This window comes from Anoplopoma fimbria, unplaced genomic scaffold (genome assembly GCF_027596085.1).
Source record: "Anoplopoma fimbria isolate UVic2021 breed Golden Eagle Sablefish unplaced genomic scaffold, Afim_UVic_2022 Un_contig_10768_pilon_pilon, whole genome shotgun sequence".
NCBI classification, from domain to species: Eukaryota; Metazoa; Chordata; class Actinopteri; order Perciformes; family Anoplopomatidae; genus Anoplopoma; species Anoplopoma fimbria.
The window spans coordinates 25,001-41,282 of record NW_026549764.1 but is presented as its reverse complement, the minus strand read 5'-3'; the positions used below and the strand labels follow the sequence as shown (position 1 = coordinate 41,282).

The 16,282-nt window shown below is 40.4% G+C and overlaps 2 protein-coding genes across 2 annotated transcripts in view; one reads left to right on the top strand and one right to left on the bottom strand.

The window, feature by feature from the left end:
- Positions 1 to 3,971: 3,971 nt before the first annotated feature.
- On the bottom strand, positions 3,972 to 11,195 carry LOC129114892 (uncharacterized). The gene is made up of 9 exons (XM_054626778.1): positions 11,143 to 11,195; positions 10,156 to 10,191; positions 9,228 to 9,488; positions 8,910 to 9,149; positions 8,262 to 8,438; positions 7,824 to 7,943; positions 6,021 to 6,119; positions 4,926 to 5,024; positions 3,972 to 4,272 (listed from the first exon to the last, which is right to left on the bottom strand). The coding sequence occupies exons 1-9, from the start codon at positions 11,171 to 11,173 to the stop codon at positions 4,229 to 4,231; spliced, it is 1,107 nt and encodes a 368-aa protein (XP_054482753.1). The 5' UTR covers positions 11,174 to 11,195; the 3' UTR covers positions 3,972 to 4,228.
- A 3,600-nt stretch (positions 11,196 to 14,795) lies between these two features.
- The window catches only part of LOC129114888 (putative butyrophilin subfamily 2 member A3), a 1,488-nt gene continuing 1 nt past the window's right edge, over positions 14,796 to 16,282 (top strand). The window contains exons 1-3 of the mRNA XM_054626773.1: positions 14,796 to 14,943; positions 15,447 to 15,800; positions 15,882 to 16,282. The exon at positions 15,882 to 16,282 is cut by the window's right edge and continues 1 nt beyond it. Of these exons, the coding sequence (XP_054482748.1) occupies positions 14,796 to 14,943; positions 15,447 to 15,800; positions 15,882 to 16,147 (768 nt within the window). The 3' untranslated portion in view covers positions 16,148 to 16,282. The remainder of the gene's footprint in view (positions 14,944 to 15,446; positions 15,801 to 15,881) is intronic.

Genomic DNA, 16,282 nt, shown 5'->3' with positions numbered 1-16,282 from the left:
GACTTGATCTGTTGTATGTAGTTTATATAGTTTATACATTTCAATGTTGAGCAATGTTACCAACCTCAAAGTGCTTGAAAGTAAAGTTTTGATTAAATGTAGTTTAAAGGTGTGTTGACGCTAAACAACACAGAATACAATGAACATAAAGTGGAATAAAATACGACATTACATAAATCAAATCACCTCAAATACACAGTGAAATGCACCATGACATGTGACACGACATGTGACATTTGATTGATTGATTGATTGATTGATTGATTGATTGATTGATTGATTGATTGATTGAATTGATTGATTGATTGTGGACTCATTAATCAAAATATAAATATAATTATTTACGATAATTATTTTCAAAAGTGTCTTTTAGCAATTGAAATGAACTGAAATCCATAATTAGGTATTTTTGTCTTTCTATAAATGTTTTTATAGAAGCAGCTGTGTGAACATGAGGTTGGATGCAATAATATGTACAGTATTTAAAGGGGGGGGGGGGTAATGCTGCTAAATGATGACGTCATCAGAAAATATAGACAATTTATTATTGTATTCTCTGTTGATTGTTTTGTTTGAATGAAATCACCATTAAACTACTTCCTGTTACATGTAACCACGGAGAGCTCCTCCTTCCTCCACCTCCCCCATGTGATTAGAGACGGAGCTCTGTGATTGGCTGAACGGACGATGACTTCCTGTATCAGCGTTCTACAATCCTGTAAGAATACGACTCTACTCTCTAAAATCTGAAACTCTCTACATGTGTGAAAGTTGGTAGGCGGGTGTATCATGGGAAAATGCACCAAAATGCCAAAACCCAACAGGAAGTCGGCCATTTTGAATCTAAGGTGCCATTTTTAGCTTTTAACAGGACGACCTCCTCCTTCAGATTTAATCGGATCCACTTCAAATTCGTTCAGGACAAACTGAAGACGTGTGCGATCAAAAGTTGCCAAGCGTTGCGTTTTCATTCGACATCGTTGCCGTGGCGATGAGCGGGTAAAGCGCCTTTCACCATAAAACAGGAAGTTGTTGTGACTTTGTCGTACTTTGTCCAATCTGTTCCGAATTCCTCCTCCATGATAAAGGTCCAGTCCTGAGCAGATTAACATGCCAATATGAACACAGAAGCCCCGCCACCTTCCATAACTCATGAACAGTGTCGCAGTTATTAATCCAGACATTGTGTTTCCCAGTTTGTATTGAGTTAAATGATAGTTCTGATATAAGTAAAAGTACACAGAGTCTGTGCATATAAATACTCTATAAGAACATTATAAACTGATGTTTTTAATCAGTGCATCATGTTAAATGTAAACCTGCAGATAAAAGTTTGTGCAGCAAAGTGAAACACTAAAGTAAAGCTCTGCTGAAGTACACGATTATACTTGAATATAATGTATTTATATTGTTTTCCTACAGTTGTTCTACAGAAACCTCCTGATCTGTTTAAACCGTTGATGCGGCTTTAATCTGATCTGGAACCATTAAAACACCTCTGTTTATTTTCACACACGGCTGAGAAGCTGCTCTCGACCTTTGACCCGTTACCGACAAAACCACTCATCTTCATTTAGCTTCCTGCTAACGGGACGTCTGCTGGTTGGGATTCAGGAGCGTTGGATGTTTGTTAGACCGGAGCTGCTGGTTAAAGACCAGAGAGCCCACAAACAAACAGCAGATCTACTGTCCTTAGAATCTGTGTAGGAAGAGGAGGAGGAGGAGGAGGAGGAGGAGGAGGAGCTCCATCTGGATCGGCTATGACTCATCTGGCGCCTCAGAAACATTCCATCTGGTTCCCATCTCAGAGCGTCCTTGTGTTCCTGAGCGAACTCGTCACCCTGAGGCTTCAAACTTCCCGTCATGAATGAAAGATTGGAGCTCCAACGGTGGTCATGTGATCGTTTCTCTAAACACCTGAATATGTGCTGGGGTTCGTCTGCAAGCGACCCAGAAAAGGAGGCCTGTATGTGGTCGTGTTGTCGTGCTCTTTGTCTTTAATATGTCAGAATAATGGAAGCTGATGTGGGAGTTTCTTTGTTCTTAAACAGTAGTATTAAAAAAACTAAATAGTAAAAGTAAAACATTCAGCATTTTCTTTCCTCTGGACGTTTGATGGCGTTCTAAGATGCGCTTCCCTCCTGAACACGTGTGCAGTAGTCGCTTTATGAAACGCAGGATTTAACAGCTTTAGCATAGACAGGCTAAGTCCCGCCTCTTCCTGTTGACCACCTGGGCACGTTATTTAAAAAAGAACATTTATGATGGTCAACAGCGAGAGACAAATAATGACTAGATCCTGTTTGAATGCAGTGATTCACACATATGCTGTTTGTAGTCATAGTGCACGTCAAATATGTCTTTAAGGTGCCTTCAGGGACATGATATCAAACTCTGACTATGACTCTTTTAAAAAGCACCGCTGCAGAGAAAGAGGCGACTGAAGTTTACTGACACAGTCGACCCTCAAACATGGAGTTGCTGCTGGAATCCAGCCTGAGCGAAGAAGGTTTTATGTCACAGAAAAGTCAGATGATTGATAATTATCTGTCTGATATGATTCACAGAAAACAAAACTGAGGAGAAGGAATTAAAAAGCAGGAACAATATTTTCACTCTTCATGTTACAGTTGCTCTTATATTTGTGTTAAATATAAATGCAAGAAAAGAAACGTCTGAGTTTGCATTCAGATAAAAAAACATCTCTACATTTCCTCCTTTTTTTCTGCATCATAAACTTTAAAAAGTAGTTTAATGTCCACTCATAATTCAAGTTCAGCCTTTTGTTCTTTACTTCTTGTTACTGGATTGTTAATAATTCTAATTAATCGTAGATTTAAGTGCAACTATTAAATGAAATGTTTGCTGCAGCACCTCTGTTCACAGGAAGAACTCACATGTTGAGTGAAAACATGAAGACAAAACTCTTTATTCTCTCTTTTTATATTCGTTTGTCTTTGAGGAAAATCAGTGTTCTGCAGCTGCACTGCATCATGGGAGTTGGTGTCACTGAGCATGCTCAGTGTGGTGCTGTCAGGGCGTTGCCTATAAGACCAGGGGAGACAGCAGTACAACTAAACTCCACTAGGGGGCAGAACACTACAAGGAGGGGAGAGCTGCTAAATGACACCAATGTTCACCAACAACAGACACGATCATAAAACAGTGAACCGCTGAGAGACGTGATGATGAAGTCCACTCACACACTGTGGCTTCACTGATCTGTAAACTATGAATACAGAATGATACAGGTTATGATGAACGTCCAGATGTTTGTCAAACTGTTTGCTGCTGCTGGTTCTAGTGAATATGAGCCTTAATGACTTGATAGTGACTCGGCTGAGACGTGGATGTGACTTGTTGGGACTCTGCTGTTTGAATAACTTTGACTCTTCAGATGTCAGTTCAGATAAAGAGACCTAACATGTCTCCTTGTTTCCTCTCTCCTCACGTACTCAGTGAGACGGAGGAAGAGGAACATGTTGTTCAGAGTGTTTGAAAAGTCTTTAAATGATGAAATCAGTGTGTTTTGAACAGCGTGGAGTTTATGACCGGCTCGTATCAGCTCATCAGACATGGACTTCTTCTTTGTCTCACAGAAAGAGAAACCTGTTCACTGCTCTTATGAAGAAACAAACCAGCTGACCCATGTGATCCCTTCATGGTGTCTTTGATTCTGCCGTTCAGAACCTTTACCGACTACAGAATCAAACACACGGACTCTGTGTCTGAGTCGTGTGAGCTGGATGATGTTCATGTCCTTTATAGTCTGCAGTGCTTTTGTTTTCTGCTATCTGTCGGTTAGCCACAACCAAACCATAACAAGTCAAACGTTCCATCCGTCAGCTTTGTGAAACCCACAGAGCCACACGAGTCAAACAAGCAGTGAGGTCAACGTTTATTGATCCTGCAGAGAAACTAGTTCACATCAATACCATATACATAACAGGTACGTGGACTCTCTCTGGACTCTGTAAAGAAGACATGTTGGTGTTGTACTGAAATACTCATGGAGGAAAAAAACTGTACAATTAGAAATTAATATAATTTATCTTTTATTTCTAGTGTTTTAATTTAACCAAAAAAAACACAAATTTAAATATGTCTCAATATATATATATATATATATTTTTAAAGAAACAAAAAAAATGAATGTTTTGAGGGGTTTGGAGGAGCAGCCGGACCTCACTGGTCGGACTGGTTGGACTGGTCGGACTGGTGTGACGGTCTACCTCAGTGAAGAGTAGATGACCTCTCGCTCCGGTGGAAACTCTGAACAAAAACAGTTAGAACAATATCAGAAACAAATAAATCATCTCCAAGACTTTCTGTGAACAGGAAGTCACTGTAGCATCATACAACCTGCAACAATAAAGTTAACTGTAGATCCTTTATAAATGTGCTTCTGTGTTCAGAGCTAAGCTAAGCTAAGCTAAGCTAACAAAATATTTAGATCATCGAAATTATAATAAAATGGGGAAAATAATCAACTATTTCCAGCTTTTATTTTATTTTAATAATAAGCATTAGAATAAACAGACTGTTTACCTCCAGAATATCAATTGTCAAAACAACTAGAACCTGATTTAAATGTTGTTTATGTGTTGAAACGAACTCTTTGATGTTTATTACAGCAGTGATAAAGTTGTATTTATTTCTTTGTTTTAATAACTATAACTGGTTTAGAGATCTTTACATTTAGTTTTTTATGAGCATACATCTTAATTACAACATCTAATTAAAGGAATAGTTCAACACTCTTCTTCTTCTTCTTTCTGAGCGCGAGAAGACAAAATCAATATCAGTCTCATGTCAGTGTGTTCAGTACAGAGCTGGAGTCAGGACGTGGCTAGCTTAGCTTAGCATAAAGACTGGAGGCAGGGGGAAAAGCTAGCATTGTTAAAAAGAAGGAAGTGCAGCTGTACCTCTGGTCCTGTTTGATCTGACGTCTCTGAGGACTATTTGTCCATAACTGACGTCTTCTGCTGGTCTCACTGCTGAGTACGCTGCAGCTGGATCGCTCTCTGGAAATAAAGTACACGTTACATTACTGCAGGCACTACGACTGATACCACTACTGCTCATGTAAGCTACTCCTAGTACTGCAATACATTTATATTAATACCACTGGTCCAGAAGGTCTTTCTACCAGTGGCCATCAAACTCTATAACTCCTCCCCCTTCTGCAGGAAGGGCAGCTGAAACATCGGACAACATTGTGCAATATTACCTTTCAATATCACATGCAACATATCTTTTTAAAGCATGTGCAATATTACCTTATAATATCATCTGCAATATTACCTTGTATTGTAGTTTTTAAGGCATTGCCGGTATTACATTTCTATTTTAGTTAACTTATTTCAGCAAATTGATAGAACGGTGTTTTACTGCTTATAAACTTTATATTTTTACTCCGTTGTGTTTTTATTCTGATATTGTTGTAATTTTTTAGCATCTCTGGCAAAATAATTTCCTCCGGGATGAAAAAAGTTCAATTTTATCTTATTGTTTGTGTAACATGTGAATGATTTAAGAGCAAATATAAGTGGAGGCTATTTATCTGAAACAGGAAACTGGACGACCACAGAGATGCTCCTTTGATAGAAACAAGCGGGCACTGTTCACCACAAGGTACAGAGCGGAATAATACATCACTATCAGGTAAAGCAGACCGTGTGCAGCGAGACACTTTCACAGGTTCACACTACTTCAGTGGAATCAACAGGATGGTGTTGCTGCTGTGGTTTAATGTGCAGAGTTAAAGAGATAAACATAGATTTTTAATAGTCAGTTTGAGATGCAGAATTATATTTGGTTTGTTGAGTTCATCGCTCCTCACTTTATATCCTTCCTCAAATCTTAATTTAAAAAAGTCCTCAACAAAGTCAGTTTGTTTGAATTAAACAAAGTCAGCAGTTTAACTCTTCTGTGTTCGTCTCTAACAGATGTTACTACAGATGTTTCTACAGATGTTTCTACTGTTTGTCCACGATGGAGACAAAGAAGAGCAGCTGTACCTCTGGTCCTGTTTGATCTGACGTCTCTGAGGACTATTTGTCCATAACTGACGTCTTCTGCTGGTCTCACTGCTGAGTACGCTGCAGCTGGATCGCTCTCTGGAAATAAAGAACACGTTACATTACTGCAGAAAGAACTACTACTACAACTGATACCAGAACTGTTAATATATCTACTGCTGCTACTACTGCAGTACAACAAGGATTCAGAAGATTTAAGCTCTTACTACAATCAATAATACTTATTATATATGTATATAATATATAGCAGAAAATATATCAGGATAAAGCTTCAAAGTGAAGTCAATGTTTTGACATTTCTGCTGCTGTGAGAGCTGAAAAGTGACCCGACACGTGTGAAGGGAACCTAAATCCACAGAGCTGACAGCTTTGATCAAGATAAGCTCACAGGTTGACGTGTGAACTCATCAGAATGTCACACAAACTACACAGTGGTATGATATGTTGTTTCACTACATGAGAATGTAACAAAATGTGACCCAACATGGAAAAGACTTCAGACTTTCCTCTTTGATCAGGTCTATAGTTAGGCCTGGTTCAGGTTTATAGTTAGGCCTGGTTCAGGTTAGGGCTGGTTCAGGTCTATAGTTAGGACTGGTTCAGGTCTATAGTTAGGACTGGTTCAGGTCTATAGTTAGGACTGGTTCAGGTCTATAGTTAGGCCTGGTTCAGGTCTATAGTTAGGACTGGTTCAGGTTTATAGTTAGGCCTGGTTCAGGTCTATAGTTAGGACTGGTTCAGGTCTATAGTTAGGACTGGTTCAGGTCTATAGTTAGGACTGGTTCAGGTCTATAGTTAGGGTCTATAGTTAGGACTGGTTCAGGTCTATAGTTAGGACTGGTTCAGGTCTATAGTTAGGACTGGTTCAGGTCTATTAGTTAGGTCTATAGTTAGGACTGGTTCAGGTCTATAGTTAGGACTGGTTCAGGTCTATAGTTAGGACTGGTTCAGGTCTATAGTTAGGCCTGGTTCAGGTCTATAGTTAGGCCTGGTTCAGGTCTACAGTTAGTTTATCATTAAAGGGCTTTTGTTGGGTAGTTGTCTGCTGAATAGACTTTAAAGCCCTCTGAGGCATATGTGTGATTTTAGGATATACACATAGTAGTGAATTGAATTAAAAAGAAAAAGGGTATTTTACTATTTGATTAAATAAACAAATCAATAACTGTGTTTGAGTCAAACGCATTCTCTCATGTTTAGATATGTTGCATGTGTTTTGAATACAGAGAAATGTGAATGTGCACATTTATGACTTATGCATGTTATTAAACGTGTGCTGGACCGGACTCAGCCGAAGTGTGTTTCTCAGAAAGAGGAAACTGGACGGCCACAGAGCTGTTGGCTTCTGTTAACCACAAGCTACAAAACCGACTTCTCACATGCACAAAATGTTTCCATCGACTGAAATAGATCTTATGCTGTCTGAAGGTTTAGGAAGTGAAGAAACATTGATATTACATTTTACTTTATAGTTTCTGGATAGAGAGCCTTTCTAAAAACTCTCTTTTTACAAATTGTCTGAAATTCTAATCAGTCCTGAGGAGGACATAAAGACAAGAACACACACACACACACACACACACACACACACACACACACACACACACACACACACACACACACACACACACACACACACACACACACACACACACACACACACACACACACACACACACACACACACACACACACACACACACACACACACACACACACACACACACACACACACACACACACACACACACACACACACACACCATAGAGGACCCTCATTACCTCTGCTCCGTCTGATTGGCAGGTTACGGGATATTTTGACATCACTGTATGTGATGTCATCTGTGATGTCATCTGTGATGTCATCTGTGATGTCATCATCTCCAACTTCTACTTCAGCAGCTGAAATGAGCCAAAACGAACAGAAACTTATTCATAAAAAATAAATCGTAATTTGACTTTGATTATCTTCAATTTGAAACTTTGTCTGATGTTGAAGATCATGTGATGTGGTCAAAAGCTCCAGAGAATGCTCAATGGAACTCGTGGTGAGATTGTTTTGTTGACAACAGCAAAGTTATTGATAAGAATCATATTGAAGGAAACAGTTTGTAGTCAGAGATGAGAACTACAGCTTATATTTATATCAACGCTTCACATTTAAATGTTCATAGAAACGAGAATGTCAACAATGAAATAGTTTTGTTGTTTGAGTCTAACCTTCAGGTTTCCTACGGATGCATCGTCTCACCAGTAGAACCAGTAGAACCAGTAGAACCAGGACACCGACAGATGAAAGAGCAGACCACAAGAATAGAGGATGAGAACCAGAGGAAGAGGAGGTAAGACCAGAGGAAGCAGAGGAGGAGGATGTAGGAGGTGTAGTGGTGGGTTTCCCTAAAATGAACAAAAAGCACAGATATTAAAGATAAATGGATCACATGTTCACCAACGTCACTGCTCCTCTTCTAATAATGTGTATGATTAAAACCATGGAAGTAGAATAGGAGTAGAACAAAATCAATGAAGCAGCATGGTCAAAGCGGCGGCCATTTTTATCTGTACCGTTGTCATAGCGATTGTTGGAGCGAGCTGATTTCTGTATAAACTAAACAGACTTACGGTGAGTCTCAGACTGATGAAATAACCCAGAACCAAGCAGTATAGAACCTTCTCAAGTCAAACGATTCCTGCAGTCGATCCTTTTTGTGAACAGATCTAGAATCAGATCTATCTGTTTGGTTTTGCTCCCAGCCAATCACCACGAGCGATTGAACACTTTAAACGTGGGTTAAATGCTGAAACCTGCTGAAGTCAGTGTAGAAACTAATACAAGGTCAGTGGAAGAGTAACCTTTGACCTCCTCACCTGTGACAGACAGCCAGCTGGGTGGAGACTCTCCACCTGTCATGTTACACCTGTAGAGGCCTTCATCAGACTTGGTAACATGCTGGATGGTCATGTGACCTTCAGGCTCAGTCCTGATGAAGGAGCCATCTTTATAGAAACCAGCTGGGAGGTTGGAGGACGTCGTTGTCCTACAGGACAGAGTGACGTCATGTCCCTCCATCACAGGGAGGACAGGACTCCTCAGGATCACTGGTCCACCTAAACACAGAGACAAACTACAGCGTTTCATCGTCCACACACAGCTCCATCAACACTGACTCCACAGGCTGATCTTACCAGTGACGCTGATGTTGATGGTGTTACTGGTTTCTCCCTCTCTGGACTCACACCAGTAGACTCCACTGTCCTTTGGGCGAATGTAGCTGATGTTACAGGAGGAACCAGCAGTTTTTCCCCATCCAGCTCCACACTGAGTCCTGGTTCCTCTGGTCGTGTTTCTCCTCAGAGTCCATCCAGAGGGTTCGTCCTCCTCACAGCTCAGAGAGACAAACTCTCCTTCAAACATCTGAGAGCTGCTGGGACTCACAGTGAGACGAGCTGGAGGGAAAAGAGGACAGAAAGATGAGGTTAAGATGTGATTTTTGACTTACTGTGAGCACATTCCTCATATTCCTCATAACATGTGATGTTCACGGCCGAGGACAGGAGGGCTCTACAGCGGTGATTTAAACATGATTGGTACTCGTCTACTGAGCTTCAGTGGTATTGGTGAGAAGAGGAGCCTGCAAAGAGCCCAAACGATGTAAAAGACTAACCCACCCAGACACAAGCTGATCACCTGCTGGAGAGAGACACAGAAGTATCAGCTGATGAAGCATAAAGAGACCACATCTGGATTTGTTCCTTGTGTTCTACAACCACAACAAACCAACGTTGAACCTCGTTGATCTGCACTGATCTCCTCTGTGATTCGTCCTTCAAACCTTCTGCATCTTTTTCAAATTCATCTCTCATAGTTGTGTGTTGCTTGTTCATATTTTATTCTTTGTGACCTTTTTGTTTATTAATACTTCTGCTCCATAATCCTCCCGTCACTATGGTAACGACCTTCTTACTGGACCTTAAAGAGAAGCAGTGTTCACCGTTTCTGAACAACGTTTTCATACGAGCAGCTTTCTCTGTGCATCCAAAGTGTTCTCAGTGTTTCACTGAATCATAAACTCTCTCCTGCACACTAACCTGTCTGTCGTTAAAGTTCACTGACCTTGGTTTGTGCAGCAGATCAGCAGTGAGGAGAGAACTGAGGAGAGATGACGCTCAGGTTAGTTTGAGGTTTCACTGCAGACGGACAGACAACAACAACCTCACATCAATATTAGAAAATGATGACAGAAAACAACAGATTATATTAAAGGACACATCAGTCAACATCTTTGCTGTTGTCTTTTCCCCAAAAACACGACAGCAGCAGGTAACAAACAGGTAGAGGGGTGTTTGTGTGCAGAAATGTGAGAAACATCTAATTGAATTTAAGCAACTTTATTAATAACACCAAAGGACAGTTATGAGCAGCTCGAACACAGAAACACAGGAGCGTACAACAACATACAAACAACCAGATAAACCACAGAGATAGAATATGGAATTAATAAAGTAAATAATCAAATAAATAATCAAATAAATAATCAAATAAATAATCAAATAAATAATCAAATAAATAATCAAATAAATAATCAAATAAATAACCAAATAAACAGAAAGCTATGGTGAATTTAAAAGTTGGAGTTTTTACACCGTGAATTATTGCACAACCATGAAACAAACACTCAGAGAGACTTGTTGGTGTTTAATGTGTTTCTGTCTCAGGTAACGTTGGGAAAATACCACAAACACACATCAGATTCAATAAAGTGAACGTTTAACTGATGGACAAACTTACTATTTAATATGAATGATGACCTTCTTCTATATCAAAGTAAACTCAAATCATAAATTGTTAGAATTAAAATAACTGAACATTGTAAACAGATTAAATGAACGTTTGTGTTCTCTGCTGTCATAATGTTTAAATAAAGTTTCTTCAAACAGATAATACGTAGTGACAGTGTTCGGATGAATCCAGTCTTTTACAGACTTCTTCACTCAGTTTGATTCAGTATAATTCATTTGGCCTATTTGGCGTGACAGAAAACAGCAGAAAGGTTTTGAACCAGTCTTTGGAGACAATCACACAGATGAAGTCAGAACTCACCCAGCAGCCTCTGTACAGATGACGCCTCCATCTTAACTGCTGTTTGTCTGAGATCAGCACATGAAGGTCTGGCAGCCTCAGCAGGTACAGCCCTCCTCCTTCCTCTTCATCTGTCCCCGTCATCACTGAGGTTTTCTCTGTCACCAGGAAATGGCCTTTTTGGTTTAGTGTAGAAAATACAGAGTAAAAAAAACGAACGGCCTTTAAAATGTGGCACAAGAAATAAACTGAAGCTCTGTTCTGTGAAGAGCATCCACTCACATCGGGGGGGGTCTGTCACAGCAGATCATCACCTAGCGATCCTGAAAGTCCTTCCTCTAGTCTGTGTGTCCAACAGGAAACAAGCCTCCTAACTGCCTCTCCTCTGGGATGTTTACATGCTGAGCAACAAGACAAAACATAAAAATGTAGATTTCAGACTGTTTAGTTTTTAATCAGATGGACACAAACAGACAGATACCTTCACACCTCTGGACCTCTAGAGTCTCTAAAGAACCTGCATGTGGACTATATTTTAATAACAGAAGGACATCATGTCCTCCTTCACATCCTCAGCTCCGTCAGGCAGTAGTGACTTATTCTACACCTGCAGAAATATCACGTACATGTCTCTTAAACTGACATTAATGGAAACCCTGTCTGAGTGTTGGCTGGAATAAATAAATGATATCAGAACAAAGCAGAGATGGGATCAGGAGCTGGGTGGTCTGTACATTTAAACATGATCTCTACAGGTTCTATTCTGCTCTGTAGATACAAACATCAGATACATGATGAATGAGTCAGGTAGACCAGATGAACATACTTCAGTAAACAGCACTACAAGGGGATGAAGAGGAAGTCCATGACTTATTAATATTATTATCATTATTTATCCATAAACAGCCAGGCTTTAAGTCTTATTATAAAGTATGTTCCACATCATTCAGATCAGCCGTTTAGAGTTCATTTAGAGGAAAATAGAACCCATTTATTTGCATTGTGCATTTTGTTCGGTGCTTGTAGATCCTGAACTTTTGAAAATGAGCTCAGAAAAAAAGATTGTATTTATTAGTCACATGTTGTGCTAAAGGAGGCTGACAGTTAACAGTTTTGTGTTTTCATGTAGCCTATTCATGTATGTTTCCGCCCATTATTAGTCAAATATGACACAGAGAAATGAAGTCAGGGATTCTACAGCAGCTAATAGGATTCAGGGATTCTACAGCAGCCAATAGGATTCAGGGATTCTACAGCAGCTAATAGGATTCAGGGATTCTACAGCAGCCAATAGGATTCAGGGATTCTATGTCAGCCAATAGGATTCAGGGATTCTATGTCAGCCAATAGGATTCCAGAGTTCTACAGCTTCCACCAGCCAGAAGGTTCTGGCCTCAGGAGGAGGACTCTGGAGACCAGATAGTCTCCTGGTGGACTTGGACTCGGTACCGTGGAACCAGTAAGGTGTCCTCACGGTCCTACAGGTTGTGTTCGTGCTGCGTTCAGGGTCTCAGTGTGAACCTATGAAGAGTAGCAGGAGACGTGTAGACAGTAAGTAGAAACAACAGTCTGAGTCCAGCAGAGGGCAGTGTTCACTGAGGACTGGCTCTAAGCTGCTCAACTCATTGTCATGTTCAAGAGACCAGTCTGAGATGATGTGAGCTTTGTGTCATGGTGCATCATCCTGCTGGAAGTAGCCATCAGGAGACGGGTCCACTGTGGTCATTAAGGGATGGACATGGTCAGCAACAATCCTCAGGGAGGCCGTGGCGTTTAAACCATGCCCAACTGGTACTAAGGGGCCCAAAGTGTGCCAAGAAAATACTGAATACTGAAAATTAACTAATGAAAATCAGACATTGCTTTTGAATTGTGGTTCAACAGAATCATTTTAAAAAAACAAACTAATGAAAATGGCCTAGACAAAAATGATGGTACCCTTAACTTAATATTTTGTTGCACAAGCTTTTGAGGCAATCAAGTGATTTCTGTAACTCTCACTGAGACTTCTGCACCTGTCAGCAGGTATGTTGGCCCACTCCTCGTGAGCAAACTGTCCAGCTGTCTCAGGTTTGAAGGGTTCCTTCTCCAGAATGCATGTTTCAGCTCCTTCCACAGATGTTCAATAGCATTTAGATCAGGGCTCATAGAAGGCCACTTCAGAATAGTCCAATGATTTGCTCTGAGCCATTCTTGGGTGTTTTTAGCTGTGTGTTTTGGGTCATTATCCTGTTGGAGGACCCATGACCTGCGACTGAGACCGAGCTTTCTGACACTGGGCAGCACATTTAGCTCCAGAATGCCTTGATAGCCTTGAGATTTCATTGTACCCTGCACAGATTCCAGACACCCTGTGCCAGATGTAGCACAGCAGCCCCAGAACATAACCGAGCCTCCTCCATGTTCCACAGTAGGTACAGTGTTCTTTTCTTTGTATGCTTCATTTTTGCGTCTGTGAACATAGAGCTGATGTGACTTGCCAAAAAGCTCCAGTTTTGTCTCATCTGTCCAAAGGACATTCTCCCAGAAGCTTTGTGGCTTGTCAATATGCATTTTGTCAAATTCCAGTCTCGCTTTTTTATGATTTGCTTTCAACAGTGGTGTCCTCCTCGGTCGTCTTCCATGAAGTCCACTTTGGCTCAAACAGCGACGGATGGTGCGATCTGACACTGATGGACCTTGACCTTGGAGTTCACCTCTAATCTCTTTGGAAGTTGTTCTGGGCTCTTTGGTTACCATTCGTATTATCCGTCTCTTCATTTTGTCATCAACTTTCCTCTTGCGGCCACGTCCAGGGAGGTTGGCTACAGTCCCGTGGACCGTAAACTTCTGAATAATATGTGAAACTGTAGTCACAGGAACATCAAGCTGCTGGAGATGGTCTTACAGCCTTTACCTTTAACATGCTTGTCTTTAATATTCTTTCTAATCTCCTGAGACAGCTCTCTCCTTAGCTTTCTGTGGTCCATGTTCTGTGTGGTACACACCATGATACCAAACAGCACAGTGACTACTTTTCACCCTTTAAACAGGCAGACTGACTGATTACAAGTTTGAAGACACCTGTGATGCTAATTAGAGGACACACCTTGGTTCAACATGTCCCTATGGTCTAATTATTTTCAATCTTTTCTAGGGGTACCATCATTTTTGTCCAGGCCATTTTAATTAGTTTGTTTTTTAAAATGATTCTGTTGAACCACAATTCAAAAGCAATGTCTGATTTTCATTAGTTAATTAAGTATTTTTTTTATTTATTATTACTTTAGTCAGTTTCAAGTTATTTCAGTGACCATTGTGGGTTTTTCTTTCTTTAACGGAAGGGTACCAACAATTTTGTCCACGTGTGTATATATATATATAGATGTGTGTGTGTGTGTGTGTGTGTGTATATATATATACACGTATATACATATGTGTGTATATATATATATATATATACTATATATACATGTGTGTATATATATACACACATATATATATATATATATATATATATATATATATATATATATATATATATATATCCCAGGTTTAACAGAGAATAGAGGACTGCAGCGTTCAGGGTTAATAGTGAACAAATGGAACAATACAGACACAGAGTGACACACTGAAGGAGCTGCTTCTACTTTCAGTTCTGTTTCCTGTAACTGGAGCTTTAAGATCCTCCCATCATGATCATATACCTGCCTAACTACATGTTTGTTCACAGTAGAGTCAGACCGAGTGAAAACGAGTCCACAAAACATCTGAAGGAAGCTCGCGCCGCTCTCATGGATGGGTTCATGATCCTGGTTTTGCTTCTGTTTGAAGGAGCTGCTGGTAAATATGGACTAGATGTTTGTTTTGACCAGTATTGTAAAATAATAGTAATTTTGTTTTAGAAAATATTGAAAACACAGATAAAAGTTTTACTTTCATGATCTTTTGTTTCACAGTTCATGTTGTTTGATAATCAGAACTGTATTTATTTATATGTATTGTCTTATACAATATTGTTCTGGTGTTGTATTTGACTCTGTAGGTTAGTGAGTGGTCGTGTTCACTGCTTTAGGGGTTTGGGCTCTGTAATTAAATAAGGAGGAGGGAAGGAGGCGGGGCCATTGTCTGGCCTGCGATTGGCTAAAGTTAAACTAGAAAAAACAGGAAGCCAATGTTAACCCAAAGCAGAGTAGAAGAGGAAGAGCAAATCAAACAATGACACATTTATGTTAATGAACATAAACCTCTGTGTTTATAGACTTTATTCTACATTAATGAACATAAACCTCTGTGTTTATAGACTTTATTCTACATTAATGAACATCTTTCTGACTGTTTTTCAGGTCTTATTAATGTCACAGTGGAACCAGGACAGGATGTCATCCTGAACTGTCATGTCAGCAGAACATCAGACGTCAGAGCGGTGGAGTGGATCAAACAGGGCGAGCCGTCAAAGAACATCCTGTTTTACTCCGATGACCGCTTCGATCCCGAAGACCAACACGCGTCCTTCAGTGGCAGAGTGAACCTGGCCGACCTGGAGCTGAAGGACGGAGACGTGTCTCTGATTCTGAAGAACGTGAGCGCTGAAGACAACGGGAGGTACGAGTGTTTGGTCGCTACAGGTGGTGCGAGGCGTACAAAGAGATCGGTCATCAAAGGACCGCCGGTGGAGGTCTTCCAGCTGGTGGTTAAAGGTGAGCTGGTGGAGCTGATTCCTGTCAGTCAAACATGAGGGAACAAACACCAACATGACTAATGTGTGTTTTAATCTGCAGGTTCACAGAATGAGAACTCCATCAATGAGAACTCCATCAATGAGAACTCCATCAATGAGAACTCCATCAATGAGAACTCCATCAATGAGGTCATGACCCGCCTTGTGTTCGTTGGAGGAGCAGCAGCTGTTTCTCTGCTTCTTCTGACTGTTGGAGGACTCGTGGTCAATAAAAGACGTCTGCAAAAGAAGAACCCAGTTAACGAAGTAGAGGTCGAACCTCTCAGCGTTCACGTCCCAGAACCCTCTGAGTCTGTCAACACATAGCTCCTCATCATGGTTCCTGTAAGAACCCCAAACAATCAGCGTCATCAAGAATCCCACTGCTCTTCTCTGAGAGACCCGGTCTGTATAAGGTTATTTATTGATGAACCTGATATTTCACCAGATAAGTCAATTAAG